Source organism: Colossoma macropomum, unplaced genomic scaffold, assembly GCF_904425465.1.
Source record: "Colossoma macropomum unplaced genomic scaffold, Colossoma_macropomum, whole genome shotgun sequence".
In the NCBI taxonomy this organism is placed as follows: domain Eukaryota; kingdom Metazoa; phylum Chordata; class Actinopteri; order Characiformes; family Serrasalmidae; genus Colossoma; species Colossoma macropomum.
The window spans coordinates 13,931,563-13,947,301 of record NW_023494801.1 but is presented as its reverse complement, the minus strand read 5'-3'; the positions used below and the strand labels follow the sequence as shown (position 1 = coordinate 13,947,301).

General features: G+C 40.5%; 1 protein-coding gene across 1 annotated transcript in view; it reads right to left on the bottom strand.

Annotated features, from left to right (window-relative positions):
• Window positions 1-15,739, bottom strand: part of helz (helicase with zinc finger) — a 62,567-nt gene that overhangs the window by 34,601 nt on the left and 12,227 nt on the right. Inside the window, exons 10-17 of the mRNA XM_036589168.1 lie at window positions 15,347-15,647; window positions 13,715-13,982; window positions 12,591-12,930; window positions 9,977-10,107; window positions 8,722-8,901; window positions 8,368-8,469; window positions 5,945-6,123; window positions 812-930 (exon numbers count right to left, since the gene is read on the bottom strand). Coding sequence (XP_036445061.1) covers window positions 812-930; window positions 5,945-6,123; window positions 8,368-8,469; window positions 8,722-8,901; window positions 9,977-10,107; window positions 12,591-12,930; window positions 13,715-13,982; window positions 15,347-15,647 — 1,620 coding nt within the window. The remainder of the gene's footprint in view (window positions 1-811; window positions 931-5,944; window positions 6,124-8,367; window positions 8,470-8,721; window positions 8,902-9,976; window positions 10,108-12,590; window positions 12,931-13,714; window positions 13,983-15,346; window positions 15,648-15,739) is intronic.

Genomic DNA, 15,739 nt, shown 5'->3' with positions numbered 1-15,739 from the left:
ATGAAACATTATCTATTTAAGTTTCCACACACTTGCAGCAGGGCTGGGACCACTTATCCGATCAAATAATTACTGATAAAAGCTACACAGAATTTAGTGTAGAATGAGTATTCTGTGTCATGATCCTTCATCCACAACTCCAGTCCTTGTTTTATTTCAATTGCACACATATTCAAGTCAAAACTGTATAAGAAGCAGTATCTTTTGTGGATATCTGGTTTAACTTTTGATCTTTGTGATCTTTTCACACAGATCTTCATTTCACACACTAAAACCTTTAATCCTAAGGTGCCTTTTTATTACACACTGAGAATGAGATCTTATAGCCAGCGTGACCAAAGATGCAGACAAAGATGCCCTTCTGGTGTCAATGAAAACTGTCCAAGATATATAACATCAAAATACCTGTGGTGTTAAATAATTTACCAATAATTTTGTCCTGATTTGTCAATTTTTCATAACCATTTATCATCCTAGCCATAATTAGCAGTCTGTGAGCTATGGGCATATCGTCCCTCCCTAATTCCGTCTTCACAGAAACATAGTACATCCTATTCCAGCTTCCACAAATCATGACGCTAGCACTGTGATCAGCATTCAGCCAAGAACCTGCAGCAGTTGTGCAAAAAGCAAAAACAGTTATCATCATGAGGAGGGTGATGGATGCAGACATAAGGGAAGGGTTGCAGTGCTTGTCATGTCATGACATATCTCTGTCACACTAGTAAACTGCTTTACTAGTCACACCCAGACATGGAGTTTTCATTCTGGGATTAATGTGTTCTCAGCAGTGATGCGTCCATCTCCGTACCTGCATGTGGTCTCCAGCTAGGACGATGCGTGTGCTCTTACTGGCCAATGCCAGCGGCATGATGGTCTCGCACTCCATGGCCTGGGCTGCCTCGTCCAACAGAATGTGTGTGAAGAGCCCTTTGGATGGATGGACACACACGCGCACACACACACACACACACACACACACACACACACACAGTATGAAATATTCATTACGAGGAGCTTCACAGAAGTAGGCATTAATAATCTATAACTGTGGCCAATGCGCATGCATACATACATGAATACATACAAGTGTTCATATACATAATTGCACCAAACAGTTATTTACTTAAACAACTCTTGTTCAAACACTTCTCTAAGAGAGAGTGATCTGGACAGAAGCATCTGATAAAACAGTTTAGCAGAAGCAGAAGAAGAACAAGAACAAGAAGAAGAAGAAGAAGAAGAAGAAGAAGAAGAAGAAGAACAAGAACAAGAACAAGAACAAGAAGAAGAAGAAGAAAAAGAACAACATAAAAGCTGAAATGGTCACTTTATATAAAGTACACAAATTGATTAAACTTCCTCTTTCAAATGCACGCAAGAGCTCTTAGGGCTAAATAACTAATCGCATTTATATCAAAATCGGAATGTGAAAGAACAAAGTTTCCAAATCACAAGAGCTTCAATTACAATTATGTTTTACATTATTCAATGTTGTCTCAAGTTTTAAGTAGGGAAATTTAATGTAATAATGCAGAGTTCATGATATGGCAGCATGTCACACTACATTTAGTGTGCAAGCCTTGGGTCTGAAAAAAAATGAATATGTTGGTCTTCTCAGCCAAAACACAACAGGACAAACAACTTAATTTACAGAAAATAATCGCTGGTCAAGAAACCAGCAATAGATTTTTTTTCTCCAGATCATTCAGCCTTAGGTGTTATGATATGCATTATTCTTACAGCAGACTTATTAGACAAATATTGGATGCTTTTTTAAAAAAAATTATTTTATATATATATATATATATATATATATATATATATATATATATATATATATATACACATATATATATATAGTTTTGTTTTTTCATTCATATGTAGTTGACTGTAGTAACTGACTTTAACATTATTAATCTTCATCCTCAGCTGTGGATGTTATCTCATCCCACATTAAGGAGACTGGAGTCTCCTGGAATCTCCACAGTATGCGAAATACTGAATAAAAATCATTGTGCTTACAGTTTTTCATACATTTTTTTAAAAATGTAGCACAATGGGTTTTTATCTCTATGCCCCAACTGATCAGATGTCTGAAAAAGGTATTGTGACACATATCACAAAAATTTCTTGAACTATCGGAATATATTTTTGCCGTATTGCCGTCTAAGTAGGAGGCTCCAACTCTAAAGGCCACTGCACACCGGACGCACCGCATGCGGGCATAGCATTAAATAGCAGAGCATGGCTATAGAATGCCAGCAGCAAGAGCTGTTTTTACACTTTACTCGTATAAATCAAATAAAATAAAGCATTCATCCCTCATCATGGTTGTCATCAGTTTACTTCCTCCTCACAGACTGGCTGTTTTTGAGCTAAAAGAAACAAGCTAAAAGACTAGGATAACAACATTTGCTGAGGTAACTTACTATTGACATTTGTCTGTTTATCTAAAACACTGGCTGCCTTTCTCTGTAAATTTTATGCCACAGGTGGCTTTGTGCCATCTCAATATGGCTTTAATGTAATGTAGTAATGGCAAAATGCTGCATGGCGCACTGTGACGCACTGAGAAACTGGACGGTGCTCGTGGTCATGGAGCACTGGCGCGTTGCGTCAGCGCAGGTGTGTGCGCTTCCATTAAAAACAATGGTGTCAAATTTTTGGTTACTGCATGACGTGACACGGCACGTCCAGTGGCCTTGACACATCTGATCCAGGTAATCAACACCTTCAGGAGCATCCACAGATTACAGCTAGGCACACTGAATCTGAGCTCTCCAGGATCCGAACTGGACACCCCTGATTTCCACATTTTCGGTCCTGGAAGCAAACGTCTTTTAGCCCTTTCTCTGAATACGCTTGAAACTTACCAAAGTACAAAACACCGAACACTGACTAGACATCAGTCTCAAGCACCTCAGTAACAAGTTTAAGAACCACATAGATCAGGGGTTCTCAATCCCAATCCTGGCAACCTCACAGTATGAAACTCTTGGTGATTCGTATGATCTTGCACATCTGATTCAACTTAACTAATTAACAGCTCCTAATTGGTTGGGTCATGTGTGGAGTAGGGAAAATATTAAAATGTTCACAGTATGGGGTAGCCAGGACTGGGAACCCCTGGTGCAGATACTGTCAAACAGCAATTCAATGAAAGACTTAACTGGAAGATATCTACACCCTTAGTTATGTGGCATTGAGTTATATACCAGCATTATTCATCAGCACTCTAGTGCTTTATCTAACACAAGCACATTCAGCCACAGTGGTTACCTTAGCTATCTAACTTAGCTTAAACATGCACTGGGTCAGGTGTGACACAGCAGAAAAATCCAAAATATGCAGCACACAGGCTCTCCAGCACTAATAACATAACGTCTTAGATAATGGCCTTGGTTATTAGCATCAATTCCGAATAAAACACAGCCCTCTCTTCAATTTAAAAGTGATGATTACTACCAGATTTTTTGTTTTCTATAAACTGCATAGTATATTGAGCTCATAGTTGGCTCTGGGGCATGTTTTATACGCTGAAACCCAGTTAACTTCAGCCGCTTGAATCTTAGAATATATTTCACTTGTGTTTAATAACAGGTTTTCCGTCTACCTCTTCTGTTGCAAATTCTCTAAAAGGTGCAAAAACATGGACAGAAAAGTTAGAAACCTAGGGGGTAACGCTTCACTGTAGGGTTCTGTCCATAAGGTTGCATAAGATCTACATAAGATTGTTATGACAACAGACCAGACATATCCCTACATAAATGTTAATTCCAACAGGTGTCATTTGCTATAAAGGTTACATTTGCCAATTTTGCCTTTTTGACAGATAATGCATACTGGAAAAAGCATAGTTACCAAAAAAAGGCCTAAATTTTGCAAAAACTGTTTTCACGCTTGGATGAGGTGGAAAATTTGGTTTATCAGTAAAAATGAAATGCAAAAAGCAGTGGTGGAAAAAAGATTTTTAAAATAAAATAAAAAATTTGCAGGGATTTGCTGGGCGACAGCAAAGTGTGCCACGGTGGCATCTCTGAACTGTTAGGACTATAGCCATGTACAGCTGACAGAGAGCTGTCAAAACTGCCTTACAGAGAGGTAATAAAGGTCCAAACTCCTCTATTGTATACACCACGCACGTTGAGCGAGACGCCTGGGTATACTCTGGTACCCGCCATATGCCAGGCTGTGCCATTCAGGCTGTCCACTCTATTTATAGGTAACACTTGATCCTGTGTATGCTGTTTTGGCCGCAGCGTGTGTCGCAAGCATGTCACGTCATCTTCAGTTCACAGATAGTCGCTGTTAATGTAAAACAATGATTAACTTGCATTTTCTTTTACAGACTTTGGAAATTTGCCCAAAATTTGTGAAATATTTGAATGGAAACCCTGCTGACATGAAACCTTTTGCAATTCACTTGAAACTTTTTTGACACTCGGCCACAACAGCTACAGTTCATGAAACATCAAATGCCCAATAAATGTTCAACATGCTGACATTATCCAGGTTGAAATATGCTTAAAGTTGCTTATTTGCTGATAACCAGTTAACTTAACTAGCTAATGTTAAAATGACAGCTGTTGGAACAATTATTATGGAAGCCGAGATGCAGCAATAATGTTACAATTGATGAAAACTCCTAGTTAGGTAAAAATTGAACTTGAAAAAGAGACAAAAGCTACTACACTCTCAGAAATAAAGGTATGAAACTGTCATAGGGATGGGCTCAGTACCTTTAGTCAGGGAACATAATTGTACCATAATCCATTGGAATTATTTTCTAAGTTGTATTGACTCTGTATTAAACAACTGGACCTTAAAACCACTGTTGTACCTTTGAGGGTACATTTACATTGTTTGTACCTTGATGAATGAAAAATGTACCTGCACGGCACCTTTATTTCTAACAGTGTAACCTTACGAATGAACTAACCAACAGAATAATAAGATGTGCCGCATGTGACCTCGACTGTTTTAAAATTGCTTTGCATAATTACAAAGTTAAATGAAAATGTTTTCTTTGGTTTGCATGAAAATTTCACCATGTAGAGCCAGCCTCACATATAAAAGACAGAACTTGTTTTCCTTCTCGCAAAGTCTATACACAGCCACTCCACCCTGTGTCCGCTCCATCGCCCACACCACACCATCCCCTGTGGTTCCACAGCACCACTGCCATAGAAAAGAATATCCGACGCTGAGTAGGTGTCACGGCACTGTGCTTTTGCCACCTCTGGCTAATACTGCAACTCCAAGAGCTTGTTTCAGTCATGTTGCTCCAGCAGCACTGACTCTTACTGAACGGTTAAAAAAAAAAAAGTCAGGAGGAGGCAAAAAGAAAGAAAAGGAGGGGGGAGAGGAAAGAAGAAGAGCCGACAGTGGGAGCTAATGATGCTGAGTGTGTTAGACAGGCAAGCTGGGTCTCTTAGCAACAGATGATCCTGCGAGCAGACACATACAAGGCAGGAATTAGCCTCTCCTAATAAACTGTTACAGACCCCAACACTTCTTTCAGGGAAAATGTCTTTTTTTTTTTTTGCCATCGTGTATCAGCTAGAGGAGGAGTTCTACTGTGTGCCTTTTGGCCGTTTGTGCTAAAAACATTGTCTTCATCACGACTTTAAGCTCAACATGAAAGCTAGCTGCAGTTTTTTTGTCTGCTCCAGCAAGCTCACAGGGGAGAGAGAGAGGAAGAAAAGAGCAGAAGAGAGAACGAGAACAAGAGTAATAGTTCAGCAGAGCAAAAGCAAGAGCACAAGCTTAGGTTCTTTGGTTTTTGTGCAGTAGAAGCATTGATTTAAGTAAGGGGTAGAAAATCCAATCAAAAAAAATCCCACACACCTTCAATACAGGCACTTACTAACTTTGTCAGCAGACACAAAAAAAAAAACCTGGTTTAAGTAAGTCGAATGTACACACATGTATATGTACTCACCAGGCTCTAGATCAAGCTGACAGAGGTACTGGGAGGTGCTAAGTGTCACTACCACCACTCTGTGCTGCTCTATGTCCTGCCGAGTGGGCATCTGGAAGGTGAAGTAAGCTCCAGAGATCAGGCAATACTGCTGTACCAACGGGTGCACTGTCTTCACCCAGCGGTTCCTGAAGTAAACCCTATTCACACACCACAGAGAAGAACACACCAGGAACAATGATTAATGAAAGCTTATGAATGATGGAGTAAACAGTAAAGCTGCTCAATATTAACCAGTCCCACCAGAATCTCACAGCCATTTTCTGTAATATGCAAAATGCTTCATTTCTGATTCTCAATCTAATATAATTCTCTAACATGTCTAAACATACTTTAGTTCCTAAAAGAAAAACCGAAACCGAAAAGATACCGAAAAGAAAAAAAAGGTACCTCTGTGAACCGATACAGGCAACACTCGGGATTAAAACGGGAAAATTCAAACAAGGAGCTGGCGAGTTAGAAGCTGACTTTAGCTTCGTGTTATAGTTGAAATGCATAACCTTCGATTAGCTGAAAAATAAATCAGAGCGTAAACTGCACCGCTGAGAAGCTGCTACAAGGCTGCGATTTTCAGGTTCTTGCTTAGAATCTCCCTCTTCAGGTACATACAAATAAGGCCACGTTGATGTGATCAGATTTCCAGCCCGCGCCATACTGAGGTGCTTACACCTTAGATTTCTGTTTGTTAGCCAGCTAATCGGAGGTTTTGCATTTCAACTATATTGTTAACACAATGCTAAAGCCAGCTTCTAAATTGCCAGCTTCTCGTTCAAATTTTCCTGTCCTAACTTCAATGGTGCAGCAGGTGCTGGTGAACAGGAAGCAAACTTCAGCCACCTATTGTTAACTGTAAATTTGTAACTCCAAAATGACCTGAATATGAGCTGGATGAACAATATACTGGCATGTTATCTCCCTTTTTTGGGGGGTGCAGATGCCCTACAGACAATGGGAGAAAGGATGTTAGGGATCTTGGTCAACGTTAATGTTACATTATCTAACGTTAAATGTGAGGTTAGCGAGCTAAAACAGATTAAAAAAAATAAATTAGCTAATTTTAGCCTGCACATTTTGCTACATTCTCATGCTAGCTACATCACTGTATAGACTCAAATGAAAACTGTCATTTAAAAATACAGATAAATCATCATGTCATCCACCTTGCATCCAGTCAGTGCCAGGAAAGACGTTCTCTTCAGCTTGAGACATGTATTGAGGCCAATTTTCAAATGAGTCGGCAATAAACGCTTGCTACAAACTCTTGTACGGGGTGCCAATTCATCCCCAGAAAACAACTCGAGTCATTTTGATTTGATTATGGTTATTTGGAATAGATTGCAGAGAGTAACCATTCTCCCTCCTGCATCAAGAAACCAAGCATTTGCAAATGAGTGCCATCTCCTACTAGTTATAACGTTACTCCAGCAATATGAAGTGTGGGAGAGTCAGCTGATTTCACAGCTCATGAATATGCAATATAAGGTAGCTTATGATTTACTATTATCTATTAGTGTTATCCGTGACGTCTCAGATCACATCAAATAAAGTGTGATTCCTAGATGGTGCTTAAGGGGCTCTCTGCAGTGCCCAATAAATGTTAGACTGAGGCAGAAGAATAAAGATAATTACACACTTCCTACTAACATAACATTTTGAGTAAGGAGGAGAAAATACTGTGCTTGGCCTTTATTAAAACAATTCAAAATATTTAAACAACCAATAAGTTTGTGTGAAATGTGATTTGTACTGCTTAACATTAACAAACAGTGTATGATTCCCTTCTGAGTAAAAAGAGCAGAATACTAACCTGTTCCAATCAAAACAAGCTATGTCAGGTTTGTATAACATTAGAGAACTCAGAGCTCCGGTAGCATGGGTCCATTAACTTTATAAACGCACACTTTAACATCATCTGATACCATGATATATTTATGGGAACAAAGGTGATGTTTCTTTTTTTCTATACCACTCAGCAGTTCTCATACTGCAGAAGTCTGAAAGAAACAAATAAATCTTGGCCAATCCCATATTTATATATTCTTTAGGTGTTCAGATGCATCAAGACATTCACATGACCAAATAAATGGAAATCCTTAATGTCAAACCACGCAACACCCAGTATTTACCAAAGTACTTTAGCATAAAGCATGCCACATCACAATCACAACCTGTAGCAGAGAAACTGCAATATGAGATTTTTTCCATATTGTGCAGCCCTGGTAAGGAGGTTTAAAAAGCTAGCATGGTACCACAGACAAGTCTGTATCTACCACAACTGCTTTAGGTACATAATGATAAGGCAAAAAAATCCTGAAGTCTTATGAAGCCCATTTCTGTGTACAAACACAGTATGCCACTTAGCTCTTTTTGGGTTTGGGTGCTACCTGAGAGGTCTTGCGTGAGGATTGCCTGCCTCCACATATGGATGAAGGTAGTCCTTTATATACAGATCTGCGGCACTGTTTGAATGGGTGCAGATGAGGACCCTGAGAAAACATACACAGTACAATACAAATTCAAAACACTCAACACAGAACAGTGCACATCTGTAGAGGTTTAACAACTGTAAGGTGTCACACTTCAGCAGTTACTTTAAGAAAATCACGTATCAAAACATCTGTCTTTAAAGAATGAAGAATTTCCACTGGGAAATCTTAAAGGTCAGAATATGGCTAGATAGACAAGTCAGGGCTGGATAAAAGTTCTTACAGCCCTGCTCCCAAAGAGGTGGTACTCACCGTGTGTCAGGCTGCTTGAGGATGTGCTTAACGGCCTGGGCCAATGTGAAGGTTTTGCCTGTGCCATAGGGTCCAATGATAAGCACAGGGGGGAGGTTGATGGAGAGGGGTGTGGTGATGGCCAGAATGGCTTCCTTCTGTTTGGCGTTCAGACGAGGATCCAGCTGCTCGTCCCATTGCCTGCAGCAAGGAAGAAGGTTTCAGACTCTCAAAGAACACAAACAACTACACAGCTGTCCCTTACCAAGCGAAGGGCACAAAGCTCCATTTAGTGAATAATGGGAAGCTCTCTTAAATACCCCAACAAACATAAGTAACTGGCTGAGGAGAAACTGACAGGCTTAAATGTCTATATATATGCCTTTATATAAACATGAATACATTTAAAGTGATGGCTTAGCCAAAAATCAAATTTAAACAATTCTTCCCTTCATTTAAATGTAATTGTGGCTGGCAAGAAATTTAAGCTCATAGCGAACAGGTTAACTCCTATAAAACATATGCCTATATAAATACCGCATACCTATATACAAATGCATGTCCTCAAACTAGGGATGCCCTAAAATTTCTGGATCCGATTGATCAAAAGAGAGAAAACAACCCAAGTTTTTGACAAAAACTAACAAAGATGAAACAGGCCTACAACAACGTTTAAGACTTTACAAATAATTGCAGTGGTAATGAAAGAGAGAAAGTGGTTAAAAATGCAAGTTGCTCTCTTCGCATTCTAGTGCTGCATCAAACAGTTTGAGCAGCATATGTAGCCTACACACAGTAATAATTTATGTAATAGCTATTTTATTTTATGGTCAGTTTTCTCCAATTGTTGGCTCAGCGTTCAGGGGAAATTTAGTTTTGGAAAACAGTCATTTTGGTGCATCACAACCTCAAATCTTATTAGGGTGTTTGGTAATCTCCAGTAGACTTGTTAATGTGGTTTCTGACAAACAATAACTGCACAGCTAGAAACAGCACAAGCCGATTCCTCAATATCATGGCATGGTTTGAGGCAAGTACACAACGATTCAGACATGCAGTCTACATAGTGCTTAGCTGGCCATAAGCTTCCATTACTTAGCTATATTAACCTCATAGCTCCACTTTAAAAGTAAAAAAAAAACAAACTTCAGACAGCAAATAAAATAATCGACTGCATCCGGGGTAAAAGGATAATTCTGTAAATGTGATTTTTGGTTCAACCCTTTTTTTAAGGGTACATTAATATGTGTGTGGCCAAGAAGTTTCTTTGCCTTACCTGTTGGGGCTCCAGGGGATTGTGGGGGTGAGGCTGATGTCGGGGAAGAGGATGTTGTTGTCTCGGAGCCGGTCCAAAGCATAGTGCATTTCACACAGAGGCAGTCTGTTGAGCTGGAACTGCAGCTCCACCTAGCAGAGCACACAGGAACCTGATTAACGCTCCTAAATCACACCCACTAGTCTAATTCAGCCTGCAGTGTCTTTGTGTTCTTTTATATGTCTTTCAAACCTATGAGACTTCTAAGCAATTCAAAGAGCAATCATCTCTGAATGCAAGCTAATTTCTATGAGTCCTCACAACCTGTTCAATGTGCTTACTAGTGTGAGTGAACCCACGAACACCCCTAGCCAGAGGCTCATATGCAAAACAGCATGCATTAGAATCCACTAATGAGCCTTTTCAAATTATGCCAGGCAGCCATGAAGGATTCCAGGGGGATTCCACATGACAAAGAGGTTCGTTCCTCTAGCATTAATGCCGCTTAAGTACAGTAGTGGATGCGTGAGGCTGGAAGCTGCTGTAATGAATGGGATCTCTACGCTGCCTTTAAGAAGCAGGGCAGGGGTAATTTAGGCCAAAACCTGTCCTTTGGAGGCCAGCCTGCTAGGCGGATGGGGTTCGTTTATGACAAAAGGGCCCTGGGAGTCAGCCATCACAATTCAATTAGTGCTTCAAGCAACATCGGCTGCTTTTGAAGAGGGGAGAGCTTATTCTCAAACAAGCAGTTTTAGTGTGATACACAATTAAACAATGCCAAAATCTGCACTAAGTGTGCGCTAACAATTTAGACAGCAAAGAAGGGGAATTAAAGGACCCACATCATGGAAAACCAAAACTTCCTTGCTTTCTTAAAATAATAGTCTGGAGAGGCATGTAAACACTTAAAAGTTAAACACCATTCAGTGCCCAGTGCACAAAGTTCATATACAAAAGTTAAGCTGCAGAATCAGCCTCATATTGAATTCACTGTTTTTGTGATGTCATGAAAACTAAGGTTCCACTGATACTGATGCTGGCATTGAAGCACAGAAAAAGGTTTTGGCAAGAGAGAATACCAATACTGTAAAGCAACTGTTGACGCATGCACTCTAGTGAATGATGCGAAGATGCATCCATGCACACCAGTGGATGCAACTTAACTAAAGCAAGCAACACTTTGGTGGTGTGGCCGAACAAGCAGGAAAAAAAAATGCTCTTTACAAAATCTGTAACACCAGTATTTTGAGGGGAGATAATAGCAGTGGGCGATACACCAGTTGGAATTCTTCCCAAGGTCTTACTTTCATCAGTACGTCACAAATTAGCAACGCACATACAATGCAGAACACACCAACTGAAGCTCTTCACCTGAATGGCTGAGTCATAGATCTTACAGTAATCCTGCATCCAGTAGTCAGTTACAGTCTTAAGGTTGTTATTGAGGGAGTAAACATTAGAGAGGTATATGTTAAAACACCAGTCTTTTGGCATAACATTAGCCTTTAGCCTAGGATTAGCCTTTAGTATACCAGCTAGCCAGGCTCAAGTGTCCACTGTGGTGCATCTGTCTGCTGCATCAGACAACACCGCTGTCTCGCATCAAACCAAGAAAAATCCTGAAAACTGCTGCAAATTTTTTGTGAATATAAATTAATTAAAAAGTAGAACTGTATGCATATCATGATTTATAGGCTACTTAGATTAGGTATAGTTGGTAACGGTACTGCGCTTTGTCGGATTCTTAAGGATTAGGTAGCAGAATCACACATTCTCTATAGTGTGTGCAGAGTATGTGTGATTTCAGGCTTTACTGAGTCTAACCAAAGCTCAGTTAATTTAAGGACCATATGACTATCATAAAAATCATTATGCCAGCTCCTCTTCAGTTGCTCATCATACATCAGTTGTTCTATAGGTGGTAAGACATTTACTGAATAATGGCTTGAAAATTTGGTAACCGCATAATAAAATAACGCTAGACAAGACGGCAAAGTGTTATGACCATCACCAGCAGCTCAGCATGTTTTTTTTGTTTTTTTTTTTTTTGGACAAATATCGTGGTATACCAAGTACCCCAATGAAATGGCAGGAAGGTATTAAGGTATGAAGAAACAGATACCACCCAAGCTCTTCAGCTAACCATGGCTGTGCACAAGTCTCACTGCCGCAAACTGTGTCAGTTACATACACTTTTTATTACAGATCTGCATGCAGCACTACACTCTCAAGAATATTGAATTATCTGACATAATTCTGTTCCCTTTAGTGTTATTACTGTTCATGCTTAGCGAGTTAGCTAACTGGCAAATTGTACCAACCGCTAATGTTAATCTTCTAACCTGGGTTACACCCATTCCAAAAACCTACTGGATATTTTTGAATGATAAATATTTTCAACGGTTTCAATTTGGTCTACTTTTGGTACATAAACCCACACAAATGTCATAACTGTAAAAAAAAAAAACCCAAGTCTAACAAGAAGACAAAAGAAAAGTGCACTGTGAGGCTGCATGAGACGTGACTCATTCCAAGCACTAAACTCTTTGGACGTGCATCACCAATGGCTGATTAGCTTGCTCAAATATCTGACTGACAGGCTGATGTCTGACTGGCGCCCTAATCGCTGTCCCACCTGTAGCTCTCTGTCAGGTGCCAGACTGAGCTCCTCGCAGCAGTCCTTGCAGATGCGCAGGAAGATGTAGTCCTTGGTCTTCTCTTCTATCAGAGCCTCATAGACGCGCTCCTTGGTGCTGGTGGGCTGACCCTGGCCTGCCTGCTCCCGGCTCACAGGCAGCAGGAGCACAGAGTTCACCTTGGTCATTACCAATCTGCCAGCCAGCGTGTCCTCTGACAGCGTCTCTGCCAGTTTGAAGCGTGCAAACAGTTGCCCATTTTGAGCGTACTTGGCACCCCCAGAGATGCCAGTCAGCATGAAGCTGGAGACTAGCTGCAGATTCACCTTGATGTTGAACCTGGGAAAAAACAAAAAGGCTTTTAATATTGTGGCACTGACATACTACTGTCCATCATCTGGTTAAGCAACGCCTTCTCAAATAAGCAAAACAAGAGCGGCAAGGCTCAAAGGGCTTTTTTGTGGTAGTGGTGGTGGCTGTTTTATTCATTGTGGCATTGCTGTCACTACGCGTCAAAATACCTATGCTCCAAGCAGCCTGGCATGTTCTAAATGCCAAATCTCATCTGTGCTACAATGATGGCTTAGCAAAGCCTGCAGTAATCTAGTCTCTGAGAAGACACAGCACATTTCAGCTCATACTGACTGACATCTAAGTAGAATATTTTTGGAGAGTAAGAGTGATCTCCTACGCCACACTCCTACATTACTGCTGTTTAACGGCTGAAGACCAGATTCAACTTTATATTAAATATCAAACGATATTAAATGTGGCTGCGCTCCCATTTTTTTCTCTCATTACGTAACTTCAACTGCTTTCCTTACACGTACCCTTGGCAACTGAAAAATCACTAAAGCAGCAGCGCTCCTTACAAGCCATAAAGATCAACTGTGACCTCTAGTGGTTGGAACTGAGAGAAACCAAGCAAAAAAGGGCAGCATGTTGAAACGTTTTCCTCATTATAATTTTACAAAACATAAAATATTTCACTACTGGTAATCTTGATTGTAGGAAACTTGTGCCTCTCTTAAAATAACCACACTGGATTATTTTTGTCCTTTCCAGGAAGCTCATACTGCACAAACGCCAAGTGAAAGACCTCACTGAGGTAAAAAGTTCTCACTTGCTGACTTCCTTGTACTGAGCGATCTCCTCGATGTAGAGCAGGTCGTGGAGGCGCGACTGGTAGTTCTCACGAGTAAGAGACTTGTCCAGCACAGACTGTGTAAAGAGCTGGTCAGCAGAGAGTGGAATCTGATAACGGCTCAGCAGACTACGCTCCAGTTCCATGTTCTCACTGGGGACAAACTCCACAATAGTCTTGCAGGACGAATCCCAGCGCTTTGCTGTCATCAGGAGCTGCTGGCGGGCCTGCAACAAGTGTTCTAGGTCTGCAGGGCAAGCAAGAGCATTGCAAATGTCAGTCCCATGTATTCATAAAGTCTTTGAGCTAAATGTTATTTACAGACTACTCCAGCATTGTGGATTAATATTCTAATATTTTTTTGCAGCATGTCCACTTTTTGCGCATCGCTCCCCTAGACTTCACAACACATCAGACTAAACAGCTGCTGTATTCAGGAGGATTTTCTATTCCATATGTACGCTGTTTAAACACTGGCTGATTTTCCGTAGCATCTGTTTTGGTAGACTTTGTAAATAATAATGTGCAAAATCAGTACTTCTCTTTAATTTGAAGAGGTTGTATTTGACAATAATGCAGTGAACAGTGAACTGCAAGTAGCTGAGTCCAGTTTGGGCTGTTATTGAAAGACACTGCAGAGTGCACCAGAACTTTAAAACATTTTTTTAAGAGTGTGAAAACCTGTGAGATTTTCATTCACAGCCGCGAAACTGCAGCAAAGACAGAAGACAAAAAAGTAAAAAACTGGTAAACCTTTAGACTTCACAGCTATGTGTATGTAACTATTGATGTACAAGCCTAAAGTGGACAAACTGGCTGATTAGCTTAGCACCTATTAATAATTCGTAGCTCCCAACTGACGACAAACAGCTTAAGCTCAAATATTACTCACTGCTGCCCTCTAAAGCTGCCATGACACCAGTCAGAAGTTAGAACTTCTGTTGTTTTTTTAAGACTAATGATGACAATAAATGTGTTTTCTGCTTTCTTTTATTTACACGGATCTACCTCAACCCAATGGACGGAAACAACCAATTCACACCGTTTCTTACAATGCAAAAATTTGACTGTGAAAACTAAGAACTGTGGAAAATAAATGTAATCAGTGAAAATACTTGTCATCAGGCAATTATGTAATAATTGTGACAGGACTAACTGTCAATAACTGACAACTGACAATAACTGTCCACATTAATTATTTAAAAAAAGAACTAAAAAGACTTGTTGACTTGGAACTCGCTTATAATAGAAGCCAATGGGTTGCTCACTTCTTTGAATAAACTGGGGTTTCAAATAAATGACTGACATGTAAATTCAAAAACATTCTTCATTACACATCTATTACCCTCCAACAATACAGGCCTTAGGATGAGAGACATGGGAGAATGCTGTACAAAAGCTGTTCTTAAGTTTTACTCCACTTTCAAACACTGGAGCAACAGTATATCCAGTTACATTTGCTTAACTAATCCATGCCAAATAATGTCCATGGTAAATTAGCAGTTCTCTACAGGTGCAGCAGACAGAGATTAGCTAAAAAAAAAATGCTAGTGTTCCTTTTAAAGTAAGTAAAGAATAATCTCCTGTAGTGGACTCCGAATGTCACTGTACCTTCAATGGACGCTGCATCCACCATTACCCTCTGCATTAACACAGGTTCAGAGCCGAAGTCAAAGACCACAGTTTGCCGGAAGGTCCCAAAGATCTCGGTGCTGAAGGCCACCTCCACGGTGTAGAGGCAGTGATCCATGCCGTTCTGCACAAGGCCTGCTCCGCTCCACTCCTGACATCCGCCTTCACACACCTGCTGGGGCACCTGGGTGGAGGTGTCTCCCGCTGAAACAGCCATGATGGAAAAATGTGGCCTGTTGGCGTCGTACAGGAGGGCGATCCGGTGCAGGGTGCGAGCAGGCTGGGAACGTCAAGCAGAGGAGGGGGTTAGTCATATAGGGAGATCATCATGTAGGAAATGAGTCAGCTCTGTGGGCTTTACACCAAGGATAA